This window comes from Zonotrichia albicollis, chromosome 17 (assembly GCF_047830755.1).
Source record: "Zonotrichia albicollis isolate bZonAlb1 chromosome 17, bZonAlb1.hap1, whole genome shotgun sequence".
Classification (NCBI taxonomy): Eukaryota; Metazoa; Chordata; class Aves; order Passeriformes; family Passerellidae; genus Zonotrichia; species Zonotrichia albicollis.
This window is the reverse complement of record NC_133835.1, coordinates 811,818-831,407: the sequence shown is the minus strand read 5'-3', so window position 1 is coordinate 831,407 and position 19,590 is coordinate 811,818. Positions and strand designations below refer to the sequence as shown.

The 19,590-nt window shown below is 40.5% G+C and overlaps 1 protein-coding gene across 14 annotated transcripts in view; it reads right to left on the bottom strand.

Moving 5' to 3' along the window:
- PHF20 (PHD finger protein 20) overlaps positions 1 to 19,590 on the bottom strand; it is a 73,085-nt gene that overhangs the window by 48,328 nt on the left and 5,167 nt on the right. For 11 of the 14 annotated variants that reach the window (XM_014273077.3, XM_074553485.1, XM_074553486.1 and 8 more), the window contains 5 exons: positions 15,730 to 15,778; positions 9,715 to 9,829; positions 3,621 to 3,792; positions 3,328 to 3,412; positions 2,546 to 2,625 (listed from right to left, as the gene is read on the bottom strand). In XM_014273077.3, coding sequence (XP_014128552.2) covers positions 2,546 to 2,625; positions 3,328 to 3,412; positions 3,621 to 3,792; positions 9,715 to 9,797 — 420 coding nt within the window. In that variant the 5' untranslated portion in view covers positions 9,798 to 9,829; positions 15,730 to 15,778. Of the gene's footprint in view, positions 1 to 2,545; positions 2,626 to 3,327; positions 3,413 to 3,620; positions 3,793 to 9,714; positions 9,830 to 14,049; positions 14,179 to 15,729; positions 15,779 to 19,590 lie in introns of all 14 variants that reach the window. The other 3 variants (XM_014273078.3, XM_014273079.3, XM_074553483.1) reach the window with 1 other exon arrangement.

The window sequence follows — 19,590 nt, the reverse complement described above, 5'->3', positions numbered from 1 at the left end:
ATGAAATTCTGAGAATCCACTTAAGACTATTTCCTTGTACTGCACTACATCCTGCCTTATCCCACTCCAGTATTCCTGTCTATCTGTGGCTTACATGAAGTGATACCTTTTAAGGTATTTTCAGACTGTAGCCGTAAGAAATAATACTGCTGCATTAAAATGGTGAACATGCAATCTGCTCCATCCTCTATAGTATTATTTCAACCATACTTGTTACAGATGTGATTTTAAAAAAGCCACTGTTTAAAAGCGTGAAATGAAATTTCTGTATATTCCATGAAAACAGACAGGTAAATGGGAAGGAAGTCTTTCACATGTCTGAGCACTCCTTTTTCCAGACATCCTAGAAGTTTGTATTCTGTAAATTCCTTATGGGAGAAGCTTCAGGGGAGCAGCAACTCAAACATCAGGGGAAAACAAACAAACAAAACAAAAAACCCAACCCAAACAAACAAATGAACACCTACCACCTCAAAAAACAACCCTCAGGCAACTACACTTTCCATGCTTACAAAGCTATCTGATTTGAATCAAATATGTGGTACTGGAACACCCCTAAGCCATCCTAATCAAAATATTCTCAAGAAACTGAATCATGAATACAGTATGTCTGAATTACCTCTTGGTGTTCCTGAACTCTTAGAAGCTGTGTGTCCTTGCAAAGGCACATTGTTACAGTTACAGGTCATTAGCATTTTACCATCTCTGTTCAACATAGCCAGTTACACACTCTACACAGGGACAGAGTAATAATACTGTAAAAAACCTGCTTATGTTGCTCCCTTCAGGAATGGTACGGTTTGGAGCACTTTTCCTTTTCCTTAACGAGTACGAAGATCTGAGCCATGTCTGCCTTTGTGACTGCACTCTTTCCTCCTGAAGAACAGGAACAAGACACCTCCAGTCCACTTCCAACATGCTGCTACACTACTGTTGTACCTGGTTTTTTCTGATTCTTGAGCACTCCAGTGGTTCAAGTATTTTTTTTTTCAAACTTTACTTCTGGTTGTATAAGTAGAGCTCACTAGGAAATTCTCACTTTATGCTTTCTTATGTTAAAGGACAGAAAAAATGTTCTAGCATAACTAAAGAGATTCTCTTGGGCTAAGAGAAATCTTCTTGGACAAAGGATAAAAGGAGAAAACGGAAAGAATCAACTAAAAACCCCTTTTCATCTCCTTTCAAAACTTTCCAAAACTATGCAGTATCATGAAACTTCCTAAAAGAGAGACAAAATATTTTTGTTTACTTATGCAGAGTATTTCTGCAGACTGTTCAACTCCATTTATTTAACGCTAAATATCATAAAAACATTTCTCATGGAAATGAAGATTCTGCACTAGTTCACATGTGAGTATTACTCAACTTTCTACCAACACAATGATAACCATTTAAAAGCTATTAAGGGCACTTTTGGCAAATGTGAAAGAGTGTTCCAATCCAGCCTGGCAGATACAGAAATCTGGAGGACTGCCATACCTCTACACAACAGTGACAAATATAAATTGTACCACTGACATTCATTACTGGAATCTGTGTTTAAGACTTGTACTGGGGGGACAGATTCAATTTCTTTGCTCAAACTTAAAGTTTCAGACAACTAAAGGCAGAGTGTGAGACCAAAAAACCCACATACTACAGTTACCACACAGGAATGTGTGGCAAGAGATCAGACTTAAAACCCTGTCTGTAATGAAAATTATTCTGAAGCAGTTATTTCAGAAGTTTTAACCAAGTTACTCAAGATCAGAACTTAACCAGGCTTTCCTACGTGCCTGTACATGAAAATCAAAGTACAGAGCAGCACTTCTTCCTCCTCACCATCAGCAGAAGAATTTCTATTTTTTAAAATGTAATGGCTCACTACTACTTTCTCTCATGAGGTGAAGGTTGAACCCACTGTGTTGAGCAAGTGAAGGGTTGGTAAAACAGCCAAACCACAGAAAATAAACAAGGAATAGTTAAAAAAAGCTGCGAGGTGAAATATTAATAGCCATGCTCCTTAAGTGTCTCATGAATATTAAGCAGTTACTTTGGAAATGAACAGTTTCTGTCCATTCCATAGCTGTCACTCCTTTATTTTTAAATATATATGTGTGTATAAATGTATATATATTCATACATATATATATTTAAAGTAATTGCAAACAGGGAAAACAATCACAGCGTGATTCAAAACCTTACCACTAGCTTTAGTATGCACATTCTGAATTTTCCGATGACTTTTGGAAATCTGTTTTACTTATATACCTGTGACTTCTTTAGTTCAAGAGGTGCATTTAAAGAACCTGAGAGCTTTACAAATCATAGCACAAAGATTCACATTTTATTTTAAGGGATTCCCATTAATGAAGGAGAAGCAAAGTCCCCTTTTCCCTTTCCTGGGATATTCATCACCCTTGTTCATTTTAAGGGACTTTATTTCAGACATACTGTATTTTAGCAGTAAAGGTTTTTCATTAATTTCACATTATATAATTCACCAAATCTAGCCACCTGAACTGCTCATTTAAGAATACACTAGCTGCACAAGCACCATACTTACCTGATCTTTGGAAAAAGCTTTGACATGAATGTTTTTGACTGTCTGAACTACACCATCATAAAATTTCACAGTGTAGGTACCTAAAATATGAAAACAAAGTGTAAGAGTTGGAAGACCAGAAGGTATTTAACACAGCACCAGCTAACAGCTCCAACACTCCAGCTGCACAATTAGCCCTAGACGAAAGCTGCTTTACCTGTGCTGTCAGAATCCTCAACACAGAGCTCCTATCACAGGCCAGGGAGACACAGCAAAGTGATCCACAACAATTCTGGTCAAAATAAAGGAGCGTGTCTCATTTTAGAATTGCTCCCCAGTTGCACCTTACTCACAAAACCCCAAAATATTTTTGGTGGAATATTGCAACATATAATCACACAGTTCTTTTCTCCTTGATCTTACAACACAGACAATCGAAAGCAAGCCCAACACTAAAACAAATCATTCACAGTTTCTCCTCCAATTCTGATTTTTAAGGGGATTTTGCAGCTCTGACAATAGGTTTTATTGCAGTTTATAGGCAATAAAAACAAATTTTAGAAACAACTTTTCTCACATATATACTTAAAGCAAGTACTGACTGGATAGCCCAACAGAAAGTTCTTTTCTTGTAAAAAAGGTAAGAGGTTAAAAGAGTTAATGACAGACTAAAACATATCTAAAACACAAAACTGCATTTTCAAAGCTGTTTTCCATCTGCTGTAGTATCTCTCCCCCAAATGAGTTTCCAGCACAATCAGAAATATGTAACTACTAAGTGTGACAAAACCAGAAATCCTTACCATCTTTGTTAACAGAAGTAACTTTGGCTGGATAGAAGCGACAGTCAGACCAGCATGCCAGTACCCGATCATTGATATGAAATCCCTACAAAACAGTAGTTAAAAGCATCTTTATCTGAAAATTATTGAAACATACAACTTAATTAAAACATTTCAATTACTCATTTTCAATGTTTAGAAGAAATCATAAAATTTACACAGCAGGTAACACAGCAACAGTGAAGCAATTTAAAGGTCATCATTCATACTAACACACACTAAACCATTACAAATATTCTCAAATTTCCACTTACTGCACAACCTTCTTCCTCATGCAATCCTTCTTTTCTCAACTGTATTTTCTCTAGGGGGCGCAAATAAGGACTGTCCCAACAAAACCATTCATCATATCTATGGTTCCAGCGCTTGAAATGGATAAGTACTTTGCCCTCTTCATAATCAATTTCTTCAATATGTGCTGGATACCTAGCCAGAGGTAGATTAAAATATTTTAATTATGAATAAGGGAAGTTGTCTCAGACACTTTATACACATTAACCTCAGTTTAGCTCCTCCAATTGTTTTAATTTGATGTACCACTTGTATAAACAATAAAGATGCTACATAATGACAGAGCAAAGTACATAAGAAAACCCAAAACTGAACCCAAAATGCAAACATTGGCTGCAGCAAGAGAAGACAACTAAGGAGTTCTTACTCTGGTGTGGAAAAAAAAAATAACTACAGATTCAGAAGTCAGAAAGACCTTTCCTACATCTAGACATATCACATTTTACAAAATCAATAGCTTCAGCTCACTCTTATCAAGACTAACACTTGGGTGCCAATACACTCATTTCTCTAGGATACCCATCACCAGGCATCATAAATCATCTACCCAATATAACACCAAAATTTCAGCAGGCACACTAAACGTAATTTAAGTTTTATAATCGCGAAGTTAAATTTCATCTGCAAAATCCTGGGATTTTTAAATATAAATTCTTAGTACATTAGTAGTAGGGGAATCTGAGATAAGTCAAATTTAAATGTTTCTTATCAGGAAGACCTGTATTTCTTTAAATTGCATTGGTAATTTGTAACTTCAGTACAGATTTCAGAATCACAGCTATTTCACTATCGCAACTAAAGGTAACATTCCAAGTACAAAGCTTTCCCTTCCGCAATAGTAACATCAAGAGAAAATTTCCATTTGTCAGTGTTTTCAGTATTCTGGAAGAAAGACAAGGCCCCAGTGAATTCTTGAACAAAGGGCTGAAGACAAAACTGAAATCCACAAGTATTCTTTACCTAGTAAACCACACTTCAAAGATAGAACAAGTGGTAGAAAGAAGTGGCATCTCAAAAAGATCAAGCATGATACTAACAGTAAAGCCTAGACATGTAAGAATTAAGACTCAAATGCAATCCAGGCTACTGCTCTACAACCCTACACAAAGAGAAAGCAAATCTACCTACAACTGAAATCCTCCAGCAGATCTAAGTGATGTCCAGTCATGACTTCCCAAAGAGCTATGAATAGGCCACACTAGAGACTTACATTGCAACTACAGACTAAGGATACTTGCTGCCACACACATCAAGCTATGCCATTAGTTCCTCCCCATGTACTACCAAAATGCATGCAGCAAAGGCTGTGGAGGAGAGGAATTCCAATGGGAGATATTTATGGCAGGGACATCTGTAACTGGCCACCAACTTCTTGGGAAAAAAACCAACTTTGTTCCTGTTACAATCAATATATTTTGTATTTGTGTAACTCAAGTACTGTCCTCCACAAGCTCTTGAGGGGGCAGTAGTTACAGCCACAACCTAAACATTATTTTTGGATATCACTAAGTACAGATAATGACAAAAATCAGCATCCCATTCCCTACAACCTGAGACCAGCAAAACCAGGTAAGAAATCCTATATCCTCTCAACAAGAGAGCAGCCAGAAGGGTGCTCTTGCCATTGGGACTGCAGTATGCCTAGGACTCGTTTAGATTTTTCAGTGATGAAGAGGGAAGCTAATAAAAAGGGCAGAGTGCTGACCCAGTACAAAGCTAATAATCCTGTCCAAACAGACAGCCACCTCTAGGAAGCACAATTCACTATCTACCACTGAGATGAGACAAGCCCAAGTTACAAGAGCCAGCTAACTCGATGCAAGGCTGCTCTCTGCTTCACATCCAGCAAAAGAAGGAACTTTCTCCACCAGAACGGTCATCCCAGAATCATATATCAGTACCATCTGCACCTAACCCACTTCACTAAAGGGAGTTAAGATCATTAACAAAAAAGTATCCAACAATGAAACCAAATTTCAGTCTACCTGAGTGTGGTTGAGCTAGAGCTTTCAGTTCTTGGAGAACATGCTGCAAAGCCTCAACATTCTCTCTTTCTGAAGCAATAACCATGAGTTAACATACACTCAGTGCTCTTGACTGAAGCAGTAAACCTATTACAAGCTGTGCTAGACCTACCCATGAACTCGGACAGACCTTGACACCGGGACACTACTTTCCTTTCAGACGAGAGCACTGGCAGTCACTAAACAAAGCCAAAAGGGTCACAGAAAGGTTCACAGGTTCTCAACAGCCCTGAGCACCACACACTGACAGGCCAAGCTTCCTTCCTCCCACACCTTTTGTAGAACTGAGCAAGCACACCACATCAGGAGGTGCAAGTGCTCACAGATCTATACAGAAGAGTAACAGAACATTACCCATACACTTCCTCCAAAGAACATACATAGGGGAGAGGTAACTTCAAAGAAATTCAGAGTTGTTTATTAAAAAAAAATACAATGATAGGATACACTAAGTGAAAGGCCAATAGCTGACGCCTGGATAAGGCCCCAGAGAACAACTAAGGTATGTTCAGGGTGGTCCAACACATCCTCCCCCAAACCACAACGGAAGTATTCAGCTGACTCAATGGATATTCAAGACAGCTAAATAGATTCTGGGTAAGAAAACCCCAAATGGTACTGCTGTAGGAAGGGGACCAGGACACCAGGTGGTTCATCACAGGTCCGACAGGTCCTTCAGGTCCAGGTCCAGTCCCGTTTATTGAAAAAAGTATCAAACACTTATACAGCAAATAATAAGCTTATGAATATTCTGTAAGCCAAGCAATCTATTGGTTAAACTATACCATGAACTCTTCCTCATTCCTTAGGGGTTACATCTCTCTTTTCTCATGTCTCTTTCACTGTTTGTTATCCTACTACAGCTAGGCCCAAGGACACACTATCTTTGCAGGTGCAGGACTTGGAATTAGCCACGGCTTTGTACTTTTCCAGTCTCTAGCAGCTAAATTCCCAACATGGTACTGATTTAAGTATTTATCTGAAACACTGTGAAACTGGAGACAACATCTTGCAACATACAGGAGGGGCAAAACTTCTGGGAAGAGGTAAATATCTGGAGATTCCCTGGACTAGGTCTGTTTCCCTACATACCAAACCAGAATTGCTATAAACCCTCACTCCCTTGGAACTAAGAAGGGACAAGCTTAGTGCAGTCAAAGCAATGCAGAGAGGAAAGGAAGCATTCAGGAGAACCAGCACCATGAAGGACAACAGCTACAGTGGTTCATCTTTTTAGTACTCAGAGACCAATTCCTGACAGCATGAACAACCGAACTCATGGGACTGACAATCTGAATCTTAACAGGGTAGCACCATACTCAATACTACTCAAGAGCTCTAACTATAATCAAAAGCCCCTTCACACCCATTTTACTCAGACAATAGACAGAAAAACTTGTCATTACAATAAGGTAACAAAAGGTAACATCATTTGCCTATTGCAGGCATCCAATGCAGGTATCCTCTTTTCAGTAAGAGAGGACACAGCTAGACACCACTCAATCAGTTTAAATGATTCAATGCAAAAGGTTTCAAAAAGTTAATTCAGCTGCAACAGTGTGACCGTGTCCATGGCTACAGCATTCCCTCTGGGATCCCTCCACTCAGGACTGCCCGACTGCAGCATCTCCCTCCTTCATCCTCTGAACTCCAGCACTGAGACCTCTCAGCACCCACAGAGGCTCTCTCCCTATAGCAACCTGAGCCAACAGACACATCTTTCACGACACTTTTGATGCATCAACCCAAGCCCTAAGAACCTAAAGTGAAACAGCAAAAGGACTCACTGTGCTCCCTGGAGTTCAAGTATAGGACATGACAGACAACTGCACCAGGAATTGCAGTGCACTGCCAATATGCTATGATTCCAAATACAACAAAGCAACCTCTGGAATGAGCAGTAAAGATGCAAAATTCACTTTGCACTTTGACAAGGAGCAGGCTCCACACTGACTACTCTGCTGGCATAAAGTGGTTTTTCTTCACTAGGCTTGACAACACATCCAAACACCCTGAAGTCCTTAACTAGCAATTTGGAGCACAAGCCATTGACGTGAAAGAGAGGTATGTGGCACTCTGACATGAAATATTTTCCAAAGCATCATTGCCAATAGATAGGTAATAGTGGGCCATGAATTGACTGATGTATTTGTTACTGAGAACAGAAATCAAAGCCAGCACTTTAAATAAACAGGAAACTTGTGACTGTTTTAGCACCAAAAGTACACACAAGAAAAGTCTGGATCTCCAAAGGAAAAAGCAAGTGTCAGCAAACAGAAAATCTTGCGCCCCTAGAGGAGTGCATGGTAACCACACCACAGTGTGGTCCTGGGGCAGATGCACAGGGGCAGATGTAAGCAGCAGAGAAAAAAATCAGTCTGCTGACCTCTACAAATCCACACCCAATGAGTTGAGTCAGCACTGACAGTTTTGCTAAGCCCCCAGCTCTTAAAAATTTTGACTGCGAAACCCTAAAAATGCAAATGCACACAATCCAGAGTTCGAAGCTTAGCAAGGAAACAAAAGATTTCAGAACTGAAGAGTTCATAACCAAGTTGTGAGACCGGAGCTGCAAAGCACTGCGTGTAGGACAGGTAATTTAAGATCAGGTGTTTCCAAAAACCAAATAACATGGAACAAACAGCACACCCAAAATTCAAATTTAAGCCAAGGGATATGCAGAAAGTAGAGCAGGTTGTTGAATCCCCCCCGCCACCCAAAGTTTTCCCTGTACACTCAAAACACTGTTGCTGAGCAAGCATCAGAAGGATAAGAGTCATGGACACAAGTTATTAGCCTTACTCAAACAGCAGCTACACCAAACTGCATCTCTAAAAAGCCTACATTACAGACAGGCTAAGAGATCTTATTTTTGTAAGCCTGACTAACTTTTTTTGCTATACTAACAAAACCGAAGAATATAAAAAATGGAGGTAGGTTCAGATCTTTGCTTACCTACACAAGTCTTGGATACACAGCTAAGCCAAATTAACATGTGAATAGGATTTAACGTTCATATTTTACGTTCTTTATGGAAAGAGCTATGTTTTCTCATTTTCACAACTCCAATGCCCTTGCACCTGGAGAGAACATGCTCCGCATGCAACCAAGACCTTCTGGAATAAATCCCCTGTGTCTAAGGCAGTGCACCGTCTTCCTGAGATGCCCAAATAGTTTTCAATACTGACTTTGCACACTTCACCTGTTAGCAGGCTCCAGAGCTTTAAGTACAATCATATCTAACCCACAGAGACTTCGTAATAAAAATCAGCTACAGATGACTTCTGGAAAGAGAAGTTATCTACACGAGCTAACAAAACCAAATTAATTCCTGTATTTAACAAGGCTTTGGCAATTTTCATTTTATCTCTTATTCACTGAGAATTATTAAATGCTAAGTTTTGAGCTGACTACCTGAAATGCACAGAGTCAGAAAATTCAGAGTTAGCCTAAGTAATTTGTAGGCTCTTTTTCATCATCCTAATGCAGTGGTTCATGAAGAAAAATGTTCTTCCTCACAGCTGAGAACTGCAAGACAGGCACCAGACCAGACTTGTTAGCATGGAACATGTTTCTCCACACAATTCTTTAATTCTAAAGCTGACCGCCATCATATGAGCACAGGCCTAACAAACTCAATCAGATTTTAGAGCCTATGAATTCACAACAGCACTGGGAAAGGAAGCAGCAAGGATATTCTGTACTGCAAAGAATTTATTCTTCCATAATATCTGCTCTGCAATATTAAGTAAAGCACAGAACTTTTAAGGGTGAATTCAGGAGAATGAGAGCCTGAAGTCCAACTAGATTTAGGAGCAGTCCTGTTCCCAGACACAACACCAGCACACTTCTGGAGGGCCAGCACAACATACCAGCATCTATTGCCCATCTCAATCACTGGTATATAAACTTCTATAAATTAACTACTTTCCTAAAAACCAATAACTACGACTCTAAATATTGAATCAATACAAAATGTTATAGATAGTAAAGACTTAAAATTAATATAAGATGAATGGTTTTAAAAATATACCAGTTTTTTAATCTGTCACGGGCTTCCAACTGGGCTCCCACCTCAAAGTTGATCCCTCTTCTATTCGGAGGATGTTTTGTCATTTTGTAATATCAACACTGCTGATTTTATTCCCCTGAAAAATGCAATTAAATATCAATCACTAATCAAGACATACACAAAATAAGCTTATGCACTATAATTCCCAGAAGCCAGATGTTAAGGAACTGCTGTAATTTTGGTTTGCAGAAAGTAAGGGGGCAATTATCTTTTAAACAAGGGTTCCCAAGTGACAGTCTGCAGAAGGATTCCAAAAGTATGTTCAAAATGGCAGCTACTGGACCATGAAAGAGTAAAGCTCAGCCTCTGTCCATTGGTCCAAGTTCCAGGTCAATTAAGAACCACACAATCCAGAGTTTATTCACAAATGAGACGGAAGTTTCGTAATATTTTCTGCCCCCCTCTCCACTTTGATGATAACAAGGAATCCAGTAAACAGGAAGTGGGCAAACAAACACAATGACAATCTGTCAACAGCTACCACATTAGCGACACTCTCGAACACTATGTCACCTCATCACTACAAGTGCAATAAAGTTCAAAGACATTAGAAATATGTAGTTTTTTAAACTCAATTTTAGAAGACTCTCTATACTCCTTGCATATTTGCATTGTTTTTGTCCAACTTCTCCACTGCTTTAACCAGAATATAAAAAAAGTCTTCATTAATATTTGTTTCCAACAGATAATATAAAAGTTTAAGAAATCTTTATCTCAAGGTACATATAGTGTAAAAGCCTGATCAACAGCTATTTTTCCTGATTTTTTTGTCAGTTGTTTCCAGCAATTTTAAGATACAAATTATGATCCATTCCTGTAGTCTTCAAATGCACAAGATCCAAAAACACAAGAAAGTCTTATTCAATATCACTGTCCTCAGAGTAAGGTTGTATCTTGAACATTCAATTAGAGGTGGACAAAATTGATTTGAGTTAAAATAAAAAACCTAGTCTTACACTACATGAACAAGGAGACATGCACAGAAATAAGCACTAGCACTTTTGTTCACGTAAGGCATAAATAGCAATGGTGTCAACTAAGCTGCATCTACAAAAATATTAACATCATGAAGAATTCCTCTAATTTCAAGTGTGGTTCAGAAATCAAAGATCTTTAGGAATATTGTAGAGCTTTTACGACAGGGAAAAGCTACTCCTTCACCACACTTTTTAGGCCAGGCCATTTGCCAAGGGCTGACCACAGAGACAGCCCAACCAACTCCATTCAACCACCACACTGCAAAAAAACTTCTCTACCAAAAGTTCATCTGCTGCCTTCCTCTAAAACAGGGTCTTTAGACTGATCCTTACCTCTATTAAAGCAGCCTGCAAGGGTATAGGGGAAAAAATACTATTGCTTGTAAGCCTGATTCACAGCAAAAGACAAAGTATTCTAGCCACCTAGGGACTGAAAAAAATTAATCTCCTAGAGTAATATCTGATAGCAGACTGAGCTCTCACAGTATCACACTGGATCTGAATCAGCCCAGTCTTCTAACGGTTGGGGCAGGAGTCCATAACTTTTAATTGGGTAAGGAAATTAAGAAAAACTTAAGATGGATGGGGTTTTACAGTTTATGTTGCATCAGAACATAGAATTTGAAAAAACGAAAAAGGCAGCATGTGCAAAGCTATACTTTAAGAGGTTTATCCCCTGACACCTCAAAGAGCCACTATTTTCTTTGCAGATTTACATTATTAAAATATGCCTTTCTTACTCCAGCAAGGGAATTTCATGCCTGCAAACACTGAGTAGACATACATTTTGCTTAACACGTGAAGAAATGATATCTGCAAGGTGATTCTTTCCCTAGTACACTTATTTTTCCTGTTCTCTGAGGAGGGACATGCAAAGCCAAGCCAGAGGCACTCTCAGTGCATTATTTCAGCTTCCCACAGCGGTTCTCCTCAGTAAGAGCTGCCATCTGGATGAAAGGGACTCAATCTTAGCTCACCTCCATGGGGCTGGAGAGGAACATACACATCTGCTGATTTCAGTAACAGGATCGCACACATTAGGGCTTCCACAAACACATTCATTTTGGCACAGAAGGTCTTACTATGGTTTCATTCAAATATTTTAAAAATATGAGTATCGCAGCTAATAGGAAATGTGAAGAAAACAGCCAGAGCCATTTAATCAGTTAGAGAGGCAGCACATTCCATGAACATCTGAAGGCAGCTAGTCATAGTCAGCTAACACCAACATTAGTTAAAGCACATACACACTGCACTTCACTAACACGGCTAAGCTTGTTAGAAGGCAGTAGGTCAAAGAATTGAAAGAGAGAAAAAATTTTGTGTGCAAAAATCTCTTATCATTGGCCCCTCCTCCCCAAGTCTTCATTTCTCTCCCCTCCAAAGTTACAGAACTTGGGCTGCTTTGGGTTCTCTCTCACATCCTACCACTGGCTTGGACTGTGGTCCTGCTCCTCAGACCATGAAAGCAGGCTGGCTTTTCCATTTACAGCCAATTTCGGGAATGGTTTCCTCAAGTAGATGTATACTTGGCAGAACACTACATGAGATAAATTACTCAGCAGAAGGCCTCAACCATTTTACCCCAAAACATCCAGCCTTAGAGACTGAAACCATGAGACACAACTTTTACTGAGAACCGTGACATGGCTCTGCACAAACTAGGCCAAGAGGCAGGGCCAAAATATGCTTCACCAGCATGATCAAGACCATACTGAGAACTTCACTTCTCAGAAAGCAAGCACTGAACACAGGGGCTTGCCTGCATTCAGGTTTTATGTTTCTGCCCCTGTCCTCTCCAGCAAAGATTGCTTTAAAACCTTGAACTACATTAAAACAGCTTGTCCACAAACAACCCCAGATTGATGACACATTCATAGCTACAACTTGGAAATAAGTATATTTTGCCAGAATATCTCTCCTAAAATTTTCTTCACCAGAAAATAATGTCTTACTTCTCTATGAAGATCAGATCTGTTTCAGGATCAGGATTTAGGGAAGTCACTACTTCCAAAACAAAATGTACCTAAATCTGTATTATTGAAATACATGTTATTTAAAAGACACAGTCTTTTCTTCTCCATCAAAGTCATCATAAGATAATATAACTTTTAAAGACTATTCAAGACTAATCAGACAGATAGCAGTGACAAAGGTACACTTATCTCAGGGCAATGCAGAGGAAAATACATTAATATTGGATCAGAGTTTTTGACTCCTAAAACAAGCTTTCTGCTCTGCTAACAGCACATGTCCTGTACCCCTTCACCTGCAGCTGTTCTTACTCTCTCCAGGGACCCAAACCTGGCATATCACCAAGGTCTAACAGAAGTGGGCTCCTCTGGCAACTGAAATTCTGCTTCATATTATCAGAGCAAACCCAAGCAGTTATGGCAAACTTGCAGTAATAACACCTCTCCTGTTTCCTCTGTGGAAACTGCAAAATCACTGCAGCCTTTTGTAAACGACACCTACCCTGGCAAAACTATTTTCCAAATCCCCGTGGAGTGATTAAACCATTCCTTTACAAAGTGTCATACCAAAACTCTTTCCTTAAAATCAGCCCCACTTTCAAACTTAATTCTGTCTCAGTGCTGCTTCGTAAGCAGTTCTGAAGAAATGCAACTCACTTCTACAACTCAGCCTATTTCCTTCATTCTTTTGTGCATCCATGCCAAACCCAAGGATTTCCCTCCCTCTGCCATAAGGATACAATAAAGAAAAAAAGAGGAACACCATGAAAAAACCCCCACAGTTCTCTGACCTGATAAAGAAGCACAAGCAACTTTGACAGTCTGCGTAAATAAAATCCTACTTTGCACTGAGAATTTATATTTTATTCTGGACGGGAAGCTTGCTGTCCCAGCTCCTAGGAAGCACTCAGTACCTTGGTGGTGATTCTTCAGGACTACAGGGTAAGACAGGTAATAAAAAGCACTGATAAAACCAGGAAGTAAAAGCAACTAGCCAGAGATTGTCTTGTATTCCCTGGAGATGCAGCACAGATACTGCTGACCTGGGCTACTGCAGGCAGCACTGCCACTCCCACACAAGCAACACAAGTCTGTTTTGTTTCCTTCTAGGACAAAGCTGACTCCACAAAGCCTAAGGCTAAGTCTGACTCTGCCATCCTCTCCAGCACCACTGCTCCAAATCTGCTTGCAGATCTACGTATGGAACTGCCAAGGACTAAGTCCATTCACGTTTTGTACATCGGGTTTTTCTTACTCGTCGATGTATTTGCTTTGACCTTTTATCATCTGCACCCATGACACCAGCCTCACGTCTCCATCAGGGGCAAGAATGATGAAAGCCTCACCCAGTTCACCCCCTACAATATGCACGCCCCCATCAGGAATGGTCAGTCCAGAGAAGTTCATGGTCCCCACCACAATCGGAACAACTTGCAAGTGGATGACCACAGCCATGCTGTGCTGAAACCACACACCTGCAGATGAGAAAAGGTATGATATCAGACTGCAAAACAGTATTTACAGACACCATTTATACTATACAATCCTAATGGCATCTTATGAAGACTAAGTGGAAGTCTCACAAGCACCACTTAAAAACTGTATTGGCACTAGTAAACTGATTACAATAGACTTTTATTGCCTGCAGACAAAACACCCTCTGTCTGGCAAGTTTTGACTACAGCAGCAGTGCTACCGTGCCTTACTGTGTTTTGCCCTACACATAAAAACAGATTAAAAACTCCTATACCTGCTAAACATGTTAACCCAAGAACAGCCTCTGTTCATCCAAGGATGTCTGCTCCTGCCTCAAGCTGGTTTTGTGTATCATTTCAAAGGTAGGTTACTGTTTTTGGATGTGACGGTAAATTTCAGATTATGTCCTTCACAACAGTGTTTCAAACCACAATGCTTAGATCTTCAGGCAAGAAAGATTTAAACAAGAAAGATTTAAACTAGATAGGAAGACCCAACACTGCAACAAATTTCAAGGAGTACTGCATCACACCCCTTCTCCTATCCAAAAGACACATTTCAAACACAACCCAGGACTATATGCAGTTCTTATTTGCACAATATAACATCCTCAACTACATATTCACCAGCACTTACTTGGTTTAAAAGCTTCCCAGATTCAATTAACAACTACACAGGTGAACTCTGAGCCACACAAAACAGAACCTGGATCCTGAACTCATACTTATCATCTCTGTAACAAGAATGCTGAACAGCTCATTCCTCACCACTGACATTCCCTCAAACCATAAGACTTGAGTACTTGATTTCAGTTGCCTACTTTTTCTCCAGTTTATACAAGTAGATTAGGAGAACTGACCAGTAAAAATCTACATTTGCTCTTCTCCTCAGGCAGAACCAAGACCATCCCAAAGTACTTGGTGACAAAACTGAAAAGGTGTTACATGAATGAGTCTCTGAACAAGATCCTCACTTCCTGAGATTACAGAGCCTGGAGAACTTCATTTTCACCCCCTCAGCAACACCTCATGTAACTGTGCTGTCAGCAACTGGTGCTGAGACTGGGATAGACCAACATGGAAGCAGAAATCAGGAATATAAGCAATTCAACAGAAAAAAGAATATTTCTATAATGAAATCTATTTGAATTACCAAGTGCAATAAAGAAATAAATAGTCATTACTGAAAACAATTATTTTCAGTCATTTGATCGTGTCCTATGTTCTGGTTTCTTTTCCTGTAAACACTAAAGATAAAAAACAAGCACCTAAGCACTGAACAAACAGGAAGAAATTGGAAAAAGGCTTAAGTCACATAAAATAAATCAAGTTTTTCCTAAATAAAGCAATATTAATCAAACCTACTTTAATGAGGCTGTTTATTTTCAGTTTAAGGAAAACATGGCAGCCTTTAAGAATACAAGAATTCAATGCAGATAAGTCTTGCAGAAGCTCTGTGGATAGTATTTAAGTAAAACCTGAATTTTAAAGCAAAATTCAAAAGCTAAAGGAAAAGCCACAATTAAAAAAAGGATCTATGCTTATACTCACCAAGAAACTTGTTTATGTTGCTGCAAACATTCCAACCAGTGCTGTGTAACTACAGGAAAAGAAAAACAAAAATGTGAATTCTGAGACTAAAAGTAGTTCATAGTTCAAAAAAACATTCTTTCTACAGTCAACAGTAGCTGCATAATAGAATAACACCTCTAGAACAAAAATTTAATCTGGAAATATTTCAGTACAGGTCAGCAGGCTGCTGTGATCCAAATTAGAGACTCTTAAGAGACCCTGATGCACAGACATTCTCTCTGCATATCCACATCATATTTCTCCATCATTTATTTATCTGTTGTCAACTAAAAGTCACCAGTAACTTTATCATTACTCCTACTTTAGTGCAGTATTAACTAACTACACACTAAGTAAGCAGTCCACTCTGTCAATGAAGACATACTCAACTGGATAATCTACATTCACCACATGGCAGAAGGAGCTGTGTTCTGCTAATACAAGAACAAACTACACAAATTTCCCAGAACTGCTTCTTCATCCACAAATCTAATTCTTGTCAATACATGTAGGCTTCCTCGCACTGCAGAAGTGGCAAAGACAGCCATTTGAATTGTTTCCAGAAGCCCAATTTAGGCTGCAGATTTGGCACTGCAGTGACACTGCTGCCAGTTTCTACCTGAACTGAAGCTGCATAGAACCTATTGTGGTTTAGGCATAGTACTCCTCCATCAAGTGTTCCCACTGAAAGGAGAATTACAGGCACAAAAGGTAAAGCTCATTGGTTGAGATAAGAACAGTTTAATGAAAACAGCAATAAGATAAGAACATGAACAGTAAAAGTAATGGCATTAAAAAGTGTACAAGAGAGGCAAGCAATACACACGTGAATGCTCAGTGCAGAGCCTGACTTAACCTGACCACACCCAAACCACCCCAACCTGGAAGGGACCCCTTTCCCCGGTGCCCACAAAATGCTGAGAGGTGGTGCAGAATTTCAGTGGAGGTCAGCAGGCTGCTGCAGTCCAAACCAGAGAGATGCTTACGAGGCCCTTACAAACACACAGACACCCCTCTGCATATCCACATCAGATTCTAGCCACACCCTCTTCTGGCTATTGGGACATTATCCATCCGTTATTCTGTACCACATACATCATGTCCAAATCCTATCCATTTCCAACTACACACACACAAAAATATATATACACACAGACATAGGTATCTACAAAAGCAAGGGTATCATTTCCATCATTAATGGCTGTCCCTCCAAGATGTCTGTTGAGTTGATTTAGTCCAAGACTGTGGATTCCATCTATCATAGAGGTCTTCCAGGGCAAGAGGGCTGGTGGCAAACTGCATCAGGAATTCACAACTGGTATATCTGGAGCAGTCTACACACCTTGTCAACTGCAGTTATGGCACACAGTGGCACTATTATTCACCAACCAATAGTATACAATTCAACATTACAGACTCTTCTCACCCAAAAATCAAGGCCCTTTGAGGTATGCATCATGTTCCCTTGTCCCTCTGCATTACCCACAAAGAGCACCCAGGTCCTTGAGCAAAACCAATCCGCCAAATGTGCTTGCCTTTGTCTGAGGTAGGACTAACCCAAACTGTCTTCCCTAATATATTCCTCATAATCTATCCCTGATGGGGACCATACCCCATTCTACAGAATGTGGAGGCTTTGATTGTGAAGTGCCAGCTTGACTGGTGCAGCCTCAAGTGTTAACTAACCAGGTGGCTTTTGCTATGTGTAGATGTCAATGTCTGATGGTTCCCCACCCATTACTTTCAATATGGTTGTTAACAGTCCATTATGCTGCTCAATTTTTCCAGAGACTGCATGTTAAGGAATATGATACACCCACTCAATCCCATAGTATCTGGTTCGGATGTCTATGAGGCTGTTGTCTGACTCAATTCTTTCTGGAGTGCCATGCTGACAGAGGACTTGTTTCTCAGGGTCCAGACGGTGTTCTGGGCAGTGCTGTGAGGCATGGGGTAGGTCCAACCATCCAGTGGTGCCTTCCACCACCGTCAGCAGGTTACATTTACCTTGGTGAGTCTGCACAAGTGTGATGTAATTAATCTGCCAGGCCTCCCCATATTTATATTTTGACCATTGCCCCCCCCCATACCACAGGGGTTTTATCCAGTTGGCCCAGCTTGACTGCAGTACACATTCCACAGCCATGGATAACCTGGAGATGGTATCCATGGTTAAGTCCACCCCACAGTCACGAGCCCATCTGTAATGTTGCATCTCTTTCCAGATGACACAAGGTGTCACGGGCCACCCAAGACAGAAATAATTCACCTGAGGCAATTTAACCTTGGCAGCCTGATCCACCTGCTCATTGTTGCAATACTCCTCAGTAGCCCAACTCTTGGGTATGTGTGCATCTCCACAACCTACTTTTACAGTCAATTTCTCTACCCAGGCAGCCACACTTCAGTAGCCCAGACAGGTTTCCCTCTGCACTACAAACTGGTCTTTTTTCACTGGTCCAGCTCCCCTCCCCCCAGTATTTGCCACTGTCCACAAACCAATGCAGAGGTAAGATATTCACCATTTCTCTCATTCAGCAATATTTGAGGACAGCTGGATGGCTTTCAGCTCTGCAAGGACCACCTTGTCCTTCAATAGCTTCTGCAACTCACTGTGTAAGACTCCAAATGGCAGCTTTCCATCTCCAATTTGTCCCTGTGGTATGACAGGAAGCAGCAGTGAAGAGAGCATCACTTTTCATTTTCTGGTAGCTGATTATATGGTGGAGTCTCCTTAGCATGGTAGCACCTTTTCCTCCTCCTCGTCTGATGGTACGGATATTTTTGGATTTGTGCCACTGTGATTATTTCCAAGATCCCTGGGTGATTGGGATTCCCTATTTGAGCTCACTGCATGGTCAGAGCTATTCACTTATTCCACGTGGTGTCAGTGGCAAGATGTTTAGAAGGGAATTTCCCTTGGACATCCAGTCCAGCCCTGTCAGTCCGAGTGCCAGAAGCGCTGTGCTTCAGTGTCAATCACTTCTGAGGCCGTGCCAACCCCTTCATAACCTGTCAAGATTTCTTCTTCAGTTGGGGTGTAACAGGCCTCAGATCCTCTTTATCAGCAAATCCAGAACCTCAGGGATTGTCTTCAAGTCTCCATGGGAACTTTTTGTCAAGAGATTCCAGGAAGGACCATGCTTCCCAGCTGCAATGTAGAGCATATTTTTCACATCTTATCCTGTCCTGAGTGGCCCAAAGGCTGCTGCACAATCTTCTGTTGAGTCTGTCCAAAACTTGTTGTTGTTTAGAATCCCACCTAAAATTGTTGCTCTCCCACAACAAGCGCTCACATGACAGAGAGCGCTTACAATTTTGACTATCTTATGGAATATACATCCTGCAAAAACCCACAGTTCCTAAGAAAGTCTGTGTTTCCTTTTTGCTGTCTGGACACATTACTCTGATGACCATCCACTGGACTCTCCTAACATCCATCCTGACATTTTACTCCTAGGAACTTAATTTTTTGGGCAAGTCCTTGATCGTGACAAAAACAGCCTTTGGGAGGATTTGGATTATTTTCTCCCCTTTCTCAACAGCTTCCCCTGCAGTGTTGCATCCATACAACGATGTCATCAATGTACTGCAAGTGTCCTGGAACCTCGCCCTTTTCCAGTGCAGCCTGCATCAGTCCACCTCCGGGGCAGCCGCTTCCAGGTGTACTGGATGCCACTCCAGGTAAAAACTAACAGTGGCCTGCGCTCTGCTGCTAAAGCAATGGAGAAAAACACACTGGCAATCTCAATGGTGGCACCACTTTGCTGCCCTGGGACTTCAGGTCATACTGAAGTTCCAGCAGCACTCTGTGATGGTGCGATGGTGGTGTGACTTCAA